Source organism: Periplaneta americana, chromosome 9 (assembly GCF_040183065.1).
Source record: "Periplaneta americana isolate PAMFEO1 chromosome 9, P.americana_PAMFEO1_priV1, whole genome shotgun sequence".
Lineage (NCBI taxonomy): Eukaryota > Metazoa > Arthropoda > Insecta > Blattodea > Blattidae > Periplaneta > Periplaneta americana.
Genome location: NC_091125.1, coordinates 115,212,495 through 115,229,586, shown reverse-complemented (window position 1 = coordinate 115,229,586; position 17,092 = coordinate 115,212,495). Strand labels below are relative to the sequence as shown.

The window sequence follows — 17,092 nt, the reverse complement described above, 5'->3', positions numbered from 1 at the left end:
TAGCTTGGGGTGGGGGGGGGGTGAAATCTAAAATGCAATTAAGCATTTAGACTGGTTTCAGACTTCCCCTTTAATATCTAAATTGACGTGTTTTTGTTTAAATTGAATTAAATTTAAATAATTAGTTATTTAGACTGGGAAGTTTTGAAATGAAAGCACTGTACATAAAATAGTAATATGCGTTACAAGAGCGGTATGTTGAAGTTTTGATGTTCGAGGAAAAGTTTGAAAAAGCGAAACGTAGTTGAGCTTTTTTAATTGCCGAGAATTGAAAGAAAACATATCGCTCGTGTATCGTACATTATTTTGTGCGAACATCGTTTATTACATACCTGAAAGAGGAATTTCTAATTAGTTGCAATAAAATCTCCATCTTGGTTTCTGTTCAATGACGGCAAATTTGCAAAACAAAAATATCTATCTTCAACATCGTTGCTTTAAAATGTTTTCTGTGTTTACTATACTCCAACAGGTCGTGATATACGTCTGTCTTTTTTTTCCCCAAGTCTATGATGAGTCTGGAATCTTGTTGATTTTTTCATGGCTTCCTTAATGTTACTTGCATCACGAATGCAGTAACTTTAGTGGAGTTGTAGAGTTTACTTAATTTATGCAAATATTTAAAAACAATAATTAACAGTGCAATTTAGGTGAAATTGCAGTGGTAAGTTTCCAATTTATAATTATTATCATATTGAACGTCTCTAAAAATAATATGTTAAAAGCCTAAAGTAGTAAAATCAATATGTCACTTAAGCGGTAAGAAGAGGGAAATTGTTATGTGTGTTAGGTTGGGAATACTGAATGTGGAATTTTAGATTTTCCGCGGATTGGTTTTGTGCGGAAACCAAGCAAATACGCACGATCTCGCACAAAATATATTATTGACTATGATGTACAAAAGAAACTGTAGTCAAAATTGGCAAACTATGTATATAATTAAATAAATGAATAAACGGATATGTGGATAAATATATGAATAAATAAATTTAATAAATAAATAAATTTAATAAATATATAAATAAATAAATAAATAAATATATATATATATATATATAATTAAATAAATAATAGCATGAACAGTAGACTCCATACTGGATCAACAAGGATGACAAACTATAACAACAGAAAGAAATCAATCACTTACCATGTAGTTATTGCCATGCTTGGTCTGCAGCATGTGGGCCGCCTTCTGCTGGCCCTGACGGTATGCGACCGGGCTCACATCGCCCGGGACCCACAGGGCGATTATCCTCTCCGTCACGTAGCTCAGGTCCATCGTTTCGCCCCGGGAACGCGGCGACTTGCCCGCCAGACCTGCACTCGTCACCCGGGGCTGAGACGTGAGTGTCGCGGGCTGTCAACAAGCAGAGACGAAGCATTACTATGATGACGACGACCAAAAGCTCACAATTGAAAGCACATCGTGAACTGACCTAAGAAAACATGATTTATTTGCGAAATGTCCTGCGAACCTTCGAGAAACGGCCTATTTTCCAGACAATGAACTTAAACTCCCTTTAATGTTAGGGGTTCGATTTTTTTGTGAAAAAGAAAAAAAAGCCTTCTGATTTTGAAGCTGAGCAAAGAGTAATGGAATGAGACAACAGAATGCGCGGACATCAAATTAATTCGCTTATTCAAGTGCTAGGAAAGAAAGTAATACATGCGCCCGTACAGCCGATCAGAGAGCAGTGTGGAAAACAAATTTCTTTCTACAGAGTCTTCCGTATATGACACCACGGAACGTACAGAAACACTGTCTCCCACAATGAGCCTGCCGTACGCGCCGAAGTTCAAGGGCGTTCACTTCACTCTGATTTAAGCTACTGAAGGGATTACTCATTCGTACGTAATGAAGTGCAAGCTATTGCTTTTTCTAATTCAGAATATGAAGGGAATACTCATTCGTGCGTAGTGTAACGCAAGATATTGTGATGAAAGATGAGTGGAATGGAGAAAAATTCTCTCCGGCACCGGGATTTGAACCCGGGTTTTCAGCTCTACGTGCTGACGCTCTATCCACTAAGCCACACCGGATTCCCATCCCGATGTCGGATCGAATCCTCTCAGTTTAAGTTCCACCTCTTGGGTTCCTTCTAGTGGCCTACCCTCATGCACTGCGTCATAGACGTATGACAGTGGCACAATGCCCACACATGTTCAGAGGTGCACTCGTTAAGAGTGACTAAGTGGCCGGGATCCGACGGAATAAGCGCAGTCTTAAATCACTATGTGATTATTTTTCGCATACCATATATTTTTATGATGTACCGAAGTACATATGATATTTCCGTGCAGAAATTCTGCGTCATCACATGATGAAAGATGAGTCGGATCCCGGCCACTGTCGACCTGGTTGGCGAGTTGGTATAGCGCTGGCCTTCTATGCCCAAGGTTGCGGGTTCGATCCCGGCCCAGGTCGATGGCATTTAAGTGTGCTTGGCATGTAAAAGAACTGCAGGACAAAATTCCGACACATCCGGCGACGCTGATATAACCTCTGCAGTTGCGAGCGTCGTTAAATAAAACATAACAATTTAACATTTTTTTCCCGGCCACTTAGTCACTCGTAACGAGTGCACCTCTGCACATGTATGGACATTGTGCCATTGTCATACATAATTATATACGACGCAGTGCATGAGGGTAGGCCACTAGAGGGAACCCAAGAGGTGGAACTTAAATTTAGAGGATTCGATCCGACATCGGGATGGGAATCCGGTGTGGCTTAGTGGATAGAGCGTCAGCACATAGAGCTGAAAACCCGGGTTCAAATCCCGGTGCCGGAGAGAATCGTTCTTCGTTCCACTCATCTTTCATCATATGATGACGCAGAATATGTGCACAGAAATATCACAATTATGTGCTTCGGTACATAATAATAATAATAAATGCAAGATACTGTGCTTTTATAATTGTTTGAACATGGTGTATATCATATTTTAGCGAGTTTTTGTAGTTTTATACAGGGACATCATTTTATTTTTACTTCAATTTTTATTGTGCCTGAGTTTTTGAATGTACTTCACTCCCACCCCTTCAACCGACTTCCACACAGATCCAAGACCGCATATACAGTCATAGTAGCCACAGTACGTTCCAAAAATATGTTCGCATTTTCCAGTGACGAAAGAGCTTTCAATATTGAATCATTTTCGCACAGGTACTGTCGTCCATTTGCCTACGTCGTATCCCGGTTTCCCCAACCAGCTTTTATTCGCCAGCTAGTGGCTGGGCTGTCTTAGCTCTTTTCTGAGAACATTAATTTCTGTTAGGAATTGGACGTCTACGTAATATTATACAACTGTTTAAAATAACTTAAATAAAAGGGCCTCGTTAAGTAATTAACTGTCACGTGATTTCCCTCCTTTCTACGACCCTACGACATAACCATTTGGACGGACAGTAGATAGTATGTCTGAGTAATTTTATCTTTTCGGGCAGAAGTGAAGATTGAATTTACAGTATGTAAGGTACTCTTTTATAGAGTAGATACAGAATTATTTCAACATGAGTTACTAGTACGAAGAACTGGTAATTGGAATTAAGTACAATAGTCTATAGTGCGATAATATGCACATTAGAACTGAAGCCTGTATCGAAATGTGTTTAATATCCATATTATGATTATTTTTCAATTTAACTTCATTCTCTATATTGTACGCTAATGTGTTGTAGACAGTATAATATACACTGCATAATGAATACGTCCACATGGACAGCTCAGTTCGTGAGTAAAACACTCATTGTTAATAATGTACTGTATTTTGATTAAACAAAAACCTAATGAAAATGATGAAACTCAAAAGCGCAATGTTTCCTAGTTCACATAAATGGATGAACTACTTTTCTTCCCTCCTATACTTAGTAAAGTGATTTGTTTGTATATTACGTCAGTATCATCGAACTCCAGTCGTGGAAGGGGATAGCAAACGGCGTTGATCCAGAGGTATAGGCAAGTTAATATTAAAAATGTTAGTAAAAATAAAATGATGTCCCTGTATTACGTAGAAAGTGGAAGAAAACATCTGACAAGTAATTTCGAACATTTTGCAAGAAGATATTACGCGAGTATTTCAGAATAATCTTTGTATTTAAAAATTACTGAAACTGAAGAGAAACTCTTTGAATACCCTTGTGATACAGATAAGATGCACTTGTATTCATTTTTAAGCAGTTGATAAATATTTGCCCCGCTAAACAGGTTTTAGAAACTAAAGTTACTACTGTAGAAACGGCGGTCGATTTCCGGTAACTGTGCGAACTGTGCACAATAAAATGGATAATCCTACTCTATAACGTCACTAGCCATCACAGACATTGAAACGAAATCCAGCACTGAAATCCAAGCAGCTCTGGAAATGTGAAATGTAACATTCACTTTACATGAGTGAAGTCATTCGTAACTTATAACAACAGCAAGTCACGCAGAACGGACAAGAGGAACACCGAAATGAATGAATGCCTAATCAGAAAATAACGTCTGAGCACGCGGGCGCCTGTAACTAGGCAGCGCGGAGCCGGACCCAAAGGGGGGCGACCTTAAAATTGCAGGGTTGTCAGCATCGATTAATGTCTCCGAACACAACCAGTGTTCATATTCGCCCTTGCTTTTTGTTAACGGCGAGGCGAGCGGACAGAGTGCCAGGAAAATGCGTACGGTGTCCACGACACGGCACAGCTTGTTCGGCGGCACGGAAACAAAACGACAAACACAAGCCAGCAGACAGACTCCATTAACACAGGGCAACACTAAATAAACCTAAATCGTGATCGCACACTGCGCATCGAGCGTGTTGTGGAGCGCGAACACTTCTTTGACGATTTCTCAACAAAGTTAAGGGATATCTGTTTTCCAAAGATTCGTGAGTCAGAAAACGGCCGTTGAACGGATATTTCTGTATCGCCTGTCTCCACTACTAGGCCTACTGCGTTAAGTTCGCGTCACCGTTTCTGGCGTGCGAAATAAGTAATGGGAACGTTACATTTGTGTTTTACATTTGCCGCAGTCACTCTGACAACTGTGGTTGGCAAATAGGAGTCAGAAAACGGCTGTTGAACGGATATTTCTGTATCGCCTGTCTCCACTAGTAATGCGTTAAGTCCGCATCACCGTTTCTGGCGTGCGAAATAAGTAATGCGAACGTTACATTTGTGTTTTACGTTTGCCGCAGTCAGTCTGACAACTGTGTTTGGCAAATGGCTGATGTGACGTATATAGGAAGTGGTACCATTCTCAGCTGCACTAGCAACATGCTCACAAACTGGACACTATAGCTATATCTAGAACACACGCCAAAAATGCTGGTGCCAGGTGTACCTCTGTCATAAATCACATTAATTCGTCTCTCTTATTAAAGAGGTCCTTCAATAATTGAAGACTGTGATCTCAAAACTTGCACAGTCCATTCGACCATTTTTATTTCATAAGGCAAACTCGGCTAATTTCGCAGTACGTCTAATTTCGCAGTATCTCATATATTAATTAGTTGTGGAGTTGTCCGTGTTCGTTTGAGCTTACAAAAAATACGGATAAATGCCAGAACCTGTCGGGGATGTTTCATGCAGTAAGATCCTATTGTAGCAACGTATTCCGGCGAAAGTTGTACAACTATCTGCTTTAGTATGTGTGTGTTTGCTGAGATAGAGTGAGTAAATTTACAGTGTTGTGTTTCTGGACATTATATCGTCGAGATATTCAGAACTGTAAGCATCACACTATGATTAATGAATTCTCCACATTCTTATGATTAATTTGAACCCTGTTGTTGTTTTATCTAATGTAGTTTGTTCGTAATATGCATGCATGTATGTATGAATTTTTTTTAATATGAAATAATATTAGTTGAACAGCATGTCCCATTACAATAAAGGTAATACTACATGCCTTGCTACCTGTATGTTTACAATATAACACATTATGCCTCGTTTCTGTCACTCTAGGCATATGTAGGTTTAGTATTTTGTTGTGAAAATTTGAGTCTTTCACTATATCAATCCTGGAAAGACACAAGCAATTATATTAGGACACAAACGGCAAACCGACGCTGTAAAGCACCTCGACATTTCCCCCGTTAAAGTAAGTACAGTGCATATCCCTTTCAGTTCTTCAGTAAAAAATCTTGGCATTCACATGGATAATAATCTCAACTGGGACATGCAAATCACAGAAACCTGCAGAAAAGTATATTCTATTATCCATGTGCTAAAAAGGATAAATGTTCATCTCCCCTCTTGTTTAAAAAAGTCCCTTGTGCAGACACTTGCATTTCCCTATTTCGACTATGCGGACATTTTACTGACTGACCTCTCCAGCGACAACAAAATGAAACTTCAACGTGCTCATAATTTGTGTGTACGTTTTGTAAGCAATGTTCGTAAATATGATCATATTACCCCATCCCTGGAAGCAATAGGTTGGCTTAAACTAGATAAGAAAAGAAATTTACATTCACTTCTCTTTCTCTTCGAAATCTTGAACTCTTCTATTCCTTCGTACCTGTCGTCTCGCTTCACTTACCTTTCTTCCCACCATAATCTGAACACACGCTCTCGTCATGAAACAATACTAACAATACCATCCCATCGCACCTCCTCATACTCATCTTCTTTCACAATAGCCCTGCCAAGACTCTGGAATTCGCTACCTGCTAGCATCAGGGACTGTCGAAATAAAATTGAATTCAAACGAAAACTTACTAGGCACTTGGTCAGTAATTGATTACTTGTAAATAGTTTCTTTAATCTATCACAAAATATTTCAATATTCAGTAATTTCATCACTATAAAATTTTGTTATTCTAGATTTAATTTGTAATTCAGTAAATATAAAATATTCGTTGTTTCTCTATGATAAATTATCTAGCTTAAATTATTCAGATAATCTTTTCGTACTTTGATTTTATTCTAATTGTAAATTTGATACTAATTGTAATGTTATTTGTAATTGTAATTGTAAATCTAATACTAATTGTAATTTTATTGTTGATATTGTAGTTGGAATCTCCTGGTAGAGGGGCAGAGAAGGCCTGACGGCCTTATCTCTACCAGGTTAAATAAATAAATACTAAAAATACTATATCTAGTGCCTACTCTTATCTATCCTAGATAAAATTATCCTATGCATGTATGTATGTATGTATGTATGTATGTATGTATGTATGTATGTATGTATGTATGTATGCATGCACAGTATATGTACTGTATGTGCGTGCGTACATGCATGCATACATACATACAGTACATGCATACATACTGTACATACATACATCCATCCATACATGCATGCATACATGCATAGATGCATACATACATGCATACATATATACATACATACATCCATACATGCATACGTATTACGTTTAATCAGCATAAGAAAATGACGGATTTGGAAAGGAAGTTCCATAATTTTTCTCCACACAAAGATTGAAGTTACGCTAGTTGGTGAAAGTTCGTGGCACAATTTCCTACTTGCATTTGCTCATGTTTACCCCTCTCTTTCCATTACAACACGCATATGTTTGCAAATATCTGAGTTGTAGTTAATGCAATTAGTGTAATTAGTTATTTAACATCAGTTTAAATTAATTAGAGAGAGTGTTCAGACGACGAGCTGTTACGATCATAATGGGCTGTGAAGGCCTTGCCACATCTTCATACTGAAGACCTCGCTATAGTATTTATGTGTAAATCAAGAGAACTCGACTCTCGACTGTCAGCTCCAGGACAGAAGAAGGTTCACATCGACCACATAAATTACGTCCTGTCTCCTGTGCTATTGTAAACAACGTTTAATGTTGTGTGTACATATTTAAGAGTGCATTTCTTATCCGAGAGAGAGATGTAAAACTTCAGATTTCTTCAGAATAAATTGAGCAGTGTACAGGTGCATGAGGTTAAGATATACGAAATGGCTACTTACATCATAATAATCATAATGAAGCAATGATGGAATAAAACGAGACAATAAGAGTTAAAAACTGCTTCGTGCACACTTTTCCAGCCATGAAGTTCTTAGATTCTCTTACAGAGAATTCGTCTATTTACAGAGTTAAGAAGGCCATTAATTAATGCTTCTGTTAGCAAGCCTCTGGTCTGCAAGCTATAGAAAAGAGACAGCAAAATATTACTTCGCATGTTGGAGGATGATTGCGCATTAACTCTTCTGCTATCAAAGCTTTTACAATTTACCCCAAAGGGTGGGGGGGAGAATTTTATATATCAATTTTCGTTAATCATTTGGAATATTTAACAATTTATGTATTATTGAGTGTGGACTACAAAAAAATGTGCGTGTGTATCTAACGCCTACCCACTTTCCTTACGTGATTCGGGTTTCGTATGTTGCGGATAGATGGCAGGACACAACACTTCGGCGCAGATTGCCGTCGTCTCTTCTCAGAAAACATTGACTACAAGAATGAAGTTAAATATCTTGGAGTGATTCTCGACAAACGTCTGCGCTAGAGTGAACATGTAGAATATGCAAGAAACAAAGCTCTGGCCAGATTTATTCACTTATACCCACTGATTAGATCTCCGTATCTTAACCTTCACCTCAAAGTAAGGCTTTATACATCGGTCATAAGACTAGTGATGACATATGGTTGTGAAGTTTGGAATTCCGCTCATCCAAGAATCATCAGAAGACTACATGCAATCCAACGATCAGTCTGCTTAAAAGTCACTGGTGCTGACTACTCCACATGAAATGCACAGCTCCAAGAGATGTTAGAGATTGAATCATTTTATGATTTCATCAAAAGAATTTCAAATAACTTTTCTCGAAAGTTGCTGTATCATCCTAACCCTCTCATTCGAGCTCTGGCTACCTGAAGCGAAATTTGATTAATTAAATGCCTTCAAGAAAAGGATAACTAAGTTGGAACGAAAAATCATTTTAATATCTTCTTATATTACTTTAAAGTAAAAGCCTTATTTATATATAAGGCTGAAACTTCTGTACAAATCAACATCACAATAAAAAAAAAAGGTCCGTCGATAAGTCATGTCTTCGCACGCTGCCATATTTGCGCCAACTCTTAGGTTTGTTTACAATGCGCTATGGTTGGGTTGTGGGAGGAATTTGTGTTTAAATTTATATATTTAATAAAATAAGTTTCCAAAACAGATATTTCGATAACTTTCGGAGAACGTTCTGCTTGACAACAGCAACCGATGGCGCAAAGATGGCGGATATTAGTGGAATGGGATGAGAGGATCTGACTAGAGCTGTTCGACAGCGACATCTAGCGACCTTGCTTCGGCGGACCATGCTGTACATGATATTATGTATCTGTGGAGAGTCATGTCGTGTATAGGATGAGTGTATGTGTTAGTGTTCGTGTGTAAGTGTAGTGTATGTAATGGCTGAGGATGATGATGAAGATGAGGAAGGGAGAAGGGGAAACCCGATGCCGGAACATAGCCTACTCCTGTCGTATAGCAACTAGGGGGCCGACAAGCTTTTAAAATTACAGAATGATTCATTTTGTTGAAAAGGCATACCAAATTAATGATTTCTGAATATGTTATTGGCGATGTTATGGAATAACATTCACAGTAAAGTTAAATTTGCATTTCTTCCATTTCAAGGCAAACTCCTCGACGCTGTACAACTTCATGAACATCTCCAAAAAAGTTGGAAATCATTTCAGTTCACTGTTGAAATTCAAATATTCGAACATCAGGTATTCAACAACGAACAACACCTTCCCCCCAAAAAAGCGCCACTAATATTTTCTAAGAAGGGTTAACTTTTAGAATAACCATTAGATGAAAAGAGAGAGAAAAGGAAAATCATTTGGAACCAGACCAACTTAAAAAATAAGAAAATTATGCTACAAACTGAATTTCATATCCTGAAATTTTGAAGATACAGACTACCTGAGATCACGCTACATGAATAATGCGAATTATTTCTTAAATTAAAATAATTATTTGTGTTACTGTATTTAAAAAATACATGGAACATAATTTATATATTTATTTTATTTACTCTGGTGGAGTTAAGGCCATCAAGCCCTCTCTTCTACACCACCAGAAATGCAATACAAGAAAAATTATACATCATGACGCAATTAATCTAATGTAATAACGGATGACAGAATAATAATATGTTATTAAAAAAAGAACTAAACATACAAACAGAAATTGAACACAATAAAAATTAGTCTAACATATTAAATGATGCAAAAAAAAAATAAAAAATAAAGTAAAAAGATAGCCCATGTAACAAATACAGACACAAAATAACAGTGACACTCAGCGTTATTATTATTAACCCAGGGACAATAAGCTGTTCTAGTATCCTGCCACAAAGGCAAGAGAAAGGGTTAATCTGAAAGAAGGAAATTACTGCCAAAATACTAAAGATAAAAACTCCGGCATAGATCTAACAACTTCTCAGAAACGGATTTCGTGAGATAAAACATACTTTTCTAGTTTACTTTTAAACTGTCACATGACTATATAGAGAAAAATGAATATAATATTGAAAAATCACATTGCCCCCTTGGTAGCAGGAATGTTACTTCGAGTAGCTAAATGATTTTCTGCATTAAATAAATATGTTGTCTAATGTGGAGTTGTAAAATCTGTTTAAAAATCATTATAAAAAAGCACCAAGTGGAGTTGTTAACTTCCTAACAAGACCAGAGTGCGTACTGTCCAGTTACGTGGAGACAGACGTGGGTGGTCGCGGGCAGTGGCAGCCACGGTAATGATACACTCCATCATCGCGACCGGGGAGTGGCGATGTCTTCATGGAGCAGACCTGCAGCGGAAATTCTTGGCTCTATTATTCGCCCTAGGGACCATACAAGTGGATTAGCGTCTGGCAAGGCTGCACTTCGAGAGGGAAGTTCAAGTAATTACACACGAGGCTGGAAACACGAAGAAGCGGCAGTCTGGTGAAATTCACTTGACGATGAGTGGCTGATGTATTCAACATCTAGGCTTGCAATATCACCTCAAAGGCTCCTTATTACAGCAACTCCCACTGTCTTAACTATTCCTAATCTTTATCCACATCCTCTTTCACATCTTCCTCTTCTTTGCCATTCTTCACATCAACTTACTTGTCTTCTTACCTCACCCCTTCCCTTCCTCGCCTTTCTCCATCTCCATAAGTTCACTCTCTTATTTTTTCTCGTCCCGTTTCAGCTCTGACTTATTTTCTTAGTCCTATTTCACCTTCTTTCCTCTTTATTTTCATCTTTATCCATTTTCCTTATTTTTATAACTTTTTCCTCTCTCTTCAACCTTTCAATTTTCTCTTTCTTTCCTTTATGCTTTCAAGCTATTTTTTCCTTGTCCTTTTTCACTTCCTTCTCTTCTTTCCCGTTCTTTTACACCAATTCTAATTCAATCTTCTTTTTTATCTTTGTTCTTGTAATTCAAAGCTCTTCTTTGTTTTTCTCATTGTCTTCCATTTTACCCTTACATACATCCTCTTTCTTTCTTACCTCCCTTTCCTCCCATTCGTTCTTTTCCATCTTCCCTTACTTTATCTCGTCCTTTACTACCTTCATTTTTCTTTTCTCGTCTTTTCCTACCTCCCTTTCTTTTTTCTCCCCATCTTCTGCCTACCCATGTTTCGTCCTTTTCTAATTACCATTTCTTTTTCTAGTTATTTTCTGCATCCTCTTCCTTTTTATAGGCCTTTTATACTTCCCCTTCTCATTCCTCGTCCCTTTTCTACCTCCCTTTTCTTATTCTCGTTTTTTCTAAATTTCCTATTTTTTCTCGTCTTTTTCTACTTCCCGTACTCTTTCCTCGCCCTTTTCTACCTACCCTTTCTTTTTATCTTTGTATTATAATATGTACCCCTTTATTTTCCTCGTCCTTTCCTATCTCTTTCTTTTTCTACCTTCTCTTCCTTTTTATCGTTCTCTTATGGCTCCCTTTATTTTTCTATTCCTCTTACATATCTTTATTTTCCTCGTCCTTTTCTACCTTTTTCTTTTTCTCGTCCTTTTCTACCTCCCCTTTCTTTTTCTCGTTCTTTTCTACCTCCTCTTTCTTTTTTCTCGTCCTTTTCTATCTCCCCTTTCTTTTTCTCGTCCTTTTCTACCTTCCCTTTCCTTTTCTCGTCCTTTTCTACCTCTCCTTTCTTTTTCTCGTCCTTTTCTACTTCTCCTTTCTTTTGTTCGTCATTTTCTAACGCTCCTTTCTTTTGTTCGTCTTTTTATATCTTTCCTTTCATTTTCTCGTCCTCTTCTACTTCTCCCTTCTTTTTCTCATTTTTTACCTTCCCTTCTTTTTTCTCGTTCTCTTCTACTTCCCCTTTCTTTTTATAATCCTTTTCTATCTCTCATTCCTATTTCTAGTACTTTTCTCCCTTCTTTTACTTTTTCTAACCCTTTTCTACGTCCCTTTCTTTCTCTCTTTTTCTTATAAGTCTACTTCTTTTTTCTCGTCCTTTTCTACCTCACTTTTTACCTTCTCTTTTTTCTCTCGTCCTTTTCTACGTCTTAATTTCTGGAAATGTTCATTAAAAGCGTCCTAGTATTGCGGCATACGTCAGTAAAATTATTTACTTATTGTCAAATTCAAACAATAAGACGTTGTTACCCTTCTGTTCCGTTGCAAGTGATTTCTTTCCAGATCATTTAAATTTAGACTGAAACGTGTTATTCTCCTTTCTTGACCTCTTTTCAATAATTTCTCAACGTAATATCAAGCGATATATTTCCTATCTTCTCTCAAAGAGAACCATAAATCGTGAATTTGCTCATACCCTGTATCACATTCAATTAAATTAAATTACCTTACAAGCTACAAACACGGCACAGGATCCGAAAATTAATTTCATACTGACAAGGCCGTCGCTTCGGTGTCACGCATGCTACAAACAAAAGAGTCTGATGAATTTATTGGCTAGTAATTAATTTGTGTGTTGTATAGCCAAGCCTACAAAAATACCATCGCCCCCAGCAAGCCACTCTTTTCACTCCGGAAAAATTATTACTTTTCGTTGTAGACTTGTCGACAGTCTCATACAAAAGTGTACAAGCTAGAAGAAAGGAAGCATAAATTATAGTCATTCTGGCAGCTTCAATGCGTTTGTCGGCCTCTCTATTTTATCGGCAATTCGATCAGTTGTACTTACTGAAGGTTTACAAATCTCTTACGCGCCTGTAGGATCCTTCGCGGTCACTCGCGTGCCTTAAAAATGAAAGTGCAATGCAGTGTATAAGGTTTATTTTACAAAAGTTATTACGCAGAAATTATGAATATTTCTTCCATGAGTATTATACTAGTTCATGTGCACCTGTAAGTACAAAAATTTACTTCAAACGCATTCTATGAAGAAATACAAAATTTGGAGCTAAGGGACCTGTATTTTTGTTACAAAGAATTTTAACGATTCGTTGATGTACCTATACTATTTAAAATTTCAAAAGCTACAGTTTTTTATTTTTTTTTATAAAAAATTATAATTTTCAGATAGGATCTTCATTTTTACATGATGAATTACAAGTTTTAAAAGCTGAAAATTTTATAATTTTAACCTATCTGAATGAAGGACTTAGATACAAAACTTATGCACTTTTATCCTCTGTGAAGAAATGGAAATTTAAAGATGAGACTGCTTTACTTGTGTATGATGAAATAACATTCTTGAAAGATGGCAACCTGTCATTTTGGTAAAAAAAAAAAAAATTGGTCACACATCACATCCACCAAATGAAGTAAATAATTTCACGCATATAGGTCTAACGTTTACTGCAATATCAAGCACATACTTTAAATTGATTAAACCTATCTATTAGTATGGCTCTTCTATATTATGCGATTGTCTCAAATGTACCGAGAGGACTCAGAAAAAAAATAAGACACTTGTATTTGAGCTTACTAGATTATCAAGTCTGGAAGATTACTGGATTAGTCTATAGTTTCAGGTTTTTTAATAGCCTCTTTCACTTAAGGATTAAGTGTATTGCATTTTACAATAAAGTTCTTTAATTGAGGGAAGGAATTAAAATCAGTTGAAATCATTCTATTTATGAAAGACTAAAATTTTACACAAAGTTGGAGTCCTTTTTATTTTTAGCTAAAAGTTCAAATGTTTTGAACAGATCCCTTTTTTTCTGTAAGCAAAATACTATTCTAACATACAGGGTGGAAGTAATATATAACTAGGCAAATTTTAACAGCTTATTTCATGGATAGAGTATAATAAAAAATTCGAATACAATATTAGTCTCAAATTAATACTTTTCTAAAAAAAATTCCCTAAATGCTAACACTGTTTTACTCGATAAGTACTATCCATACGATTCTGACTTTTACTCATCATTAGATAAACTGATAATAAATGATTATCTCTTTGCAGTTTTAAATAAAGTGGACGGTTTTATTGCAAATTAATAAAAAGATTAACACGTATCGTTCGTTATTTCCTGCTATTAGGAAATCTGGCAACCCTACTGCGGTGACTAAGGAATGGAATGCTGTTATTCAGACAGAGTACGTGTGTCTATTCATATGTGAGCCTGAGATATGCTATTGCCAAACTACTGTCCGACAGAGTGCGTGTGTCCATTCGTACATGAGCCGGGGATGTGCTATTGCCTAACTACTGTCCGACAGAGTGCGTGTGTCCATTCGTACATGAGCCGGGGATGTGCTATTGCCAAACTACTGTCCGACAGAGTGCGTGTGTCCATTCGTACATGAGCCGGGGATGTGCTATTGCCAAACTACTGTCCGACAGAGTGCGTGTGTCCATTCGTACATGAGCCGGGGATGTGCTATTGCCAAACTACTGTCCGACAGAGTGCGTGTGTCCATTCGTACATGAGCCGGGGATGTGCTATTGCCAAACTACTGTCCGACAGAGTGCGTGTGTCCATTCGTACATGAGCCGGGGATGTGCTATTGCCTAACTACTGTCCGACAGAGTGCGTGTGTCCATTCGTACATGAGCCGGGGATGTGCTATTGCCTAACTACTGTCCGACAGAGTGCGTGTGTCCATTCGTACATGAGCCGGGGATGTGCTATTGCCAAACTACTGTCCGACAGAGTGCGTGTGTCCATTCGTACATGAACCGGGGATGTGCTATTGCCTAACTACTGTCCGACAGAGTGCGTGTGTCCATTCGTACATGAGCCGGGGATGTGCTATTGCCTAACTACTGTCCGACAGAGTGCGTGTGTCCATTCGTACATGAGCCGGGGATGTGCTATTGCCAAACTACTGTCCGACAGAGTGCGTGTGTCCATTCGTACATGAGCCGGGGATGTGCTATTGCCTAACTACTGTCCGACAGAGTGCGTGTGTCCATTCGTACATGAGCCGGGGATGTGCTATTGCCAAACTACTGTCCGACAGAGTGCGTGTGTCCATTCGTACATGAGCCGGGGATGTGCTATTGCCTAACTACTGTCCGACAGAGTGCGTGTGTCCATTCGTACATGAGCCGGGGATGTGCTATTGCCAAACTACTGTCCGACAGAGTGCGTGTGTCCATTCGTACATGAGCCGGGGATGTGCTATTGCCAAACTACTGTCCGACAGAGTGCGTGTGTCCATTCGTACATGAGCCGGGGATGTGCTATTGCCTAACTACTGTCCGACCGTGTGGTCATGTCGCAGGGTCGTCGAAAAGGGGGAAATCACGTGACAGTTACTAAACGGGACCCTTTTCTTTCAATTATTTTAAACAGTTGTATAATATTACGTAGAATTCGAATTCCGTACAGTAAATATTTTCAGGAAAAAGTCTAATAGCTCTGTCACTAGCCTTTATAGAGGGACTAGCAGAAAAGGGTGGGGGAAACCGAGATGCAACATAATCACTCGGTCGGAAACTACGCAGACTTTCAGCTCAATTTTCTTATAAACCATACAATTAATTACAAAACGGATAGGTCTAATAGGTATTTATATACTTTAATGCATTCTATTGCGCCCTTCAATCTGGAGAGTTGTATCTTATATCACTACCACCCTGTATATTATGAGAAATAATCAGGTATTCTTTTATTTTGCAAATTTAAAGAACTTTCAGTATTTCAAAATACTTGTAACTTCCATTACACTGGTATATTATATACTTCAATGTATTCTATTGCGCCCTTCAATCTGCACAGTTGTATCTTATATCACTACCATTCTGTTTAATATGAGAAATAATCAGTTATTTATTTTTTTAGGAAATTTGAAGCACTTTTATTATTTCAAAATACTTGTAACTTGCATTACACTGGTATATTATTTACTTTAATGTATTGTATTGCGCCCTTAAATCTGCACAGTTGTATCGCTCCCATTCTGTATATTATGAGAATTAATCAGTTATTTTTTATTTGCGAAATTTACAGCACTTTCATTATTTAAAAATACTTGTAACTTGCATTACACTGGTATATTATATACTTTAATGTATTCTATTGCGCTCTTCAATCTGCACAGTTATATCACTCCCACCCTGTATATTATGAGAAATAATGTTATTTTTGTATTTACGAAATTTGAAGCACTTTCATTATTTTAAATACTTGTAACTTGCATTACATTGGTATATTATATACTTTAATGTATTCTATTGCGTCCTTCAATCTGCACATTTATTTCACTCCCACCCTGTATATTATGAGAAATAATAGCTATTTTTTATTTACGAAATTTGAAGCACTTTCATTATTTCAAAATACTTGTAACTTGCAATATACTGGTATATTAAAGTTACCTGACGTGAATTCTTGAGAAGTGACAACATAACAAGATTGTCATTTCTCTCTCCAAGAAAGGACAGACACAGTCGCAGACGAGTTTCACTAATGGCAGATACAAGTCTGCCTTGAGTCCACAGACAAGACAAGAGGCCACCGCGATGGACGCCTCTTGCTTCATTAGAGCCAGAAGCAAGCCAGTAATCTAGAGACCGAACGCCTCTAGGCGATAATTATGGTTCAGTGGAGGTCGAACTAATTGAAGACGGAGTACAATTGAATGGAATTCTGTTCCTCACCGCTCTGCGTCTGTTAATCTGCTGCCGTTCTCAATTAATTGATCTCTGTCCGGAATCGAGCCCTTGTATTCTTCAAGACAAATTCCGACCACCGGAAAAGATATGTGT

At 37.6% G+C, this 17,092-nt stretch overlaps 1 protein-coding gene and 1 non-coding gene across 14 annotated transcripts in view; one reads left to right on the top strand and one right to left on the bottom strand.

The window, feature by feature from the left end:
* The window catches only part of LOC138706401 (tensin-3-like), an 812,914-nt gene that overhangs the window by 291,060 nt on the left and 504,762 nt on the right, over positions 1-17,092 (bottom strand). For all 13 annotated transcript variants that reach the window (XM_069835653.1, XM_069835657.1, XM_069835661.1 and 10 more), the window contains one exon: positions 1,148-1,357. In XM_069835653.1, coding sequence (XP_069691754.1) covers positions 1,148-1,357 — 210 coding nt within the window. The remainder of the gene's footprint in view (positions 1-1,147; positions 1,358-17,092) is intronic.
* On the top strand, positions 2,721-2,792 carry TRNAY-AUA (transfer RNA tyrosine (anticodon AUA)). Its single transcript has one exon. It is a non-coding gene; the product is annotated as a tRNA-Tyr (tRNA).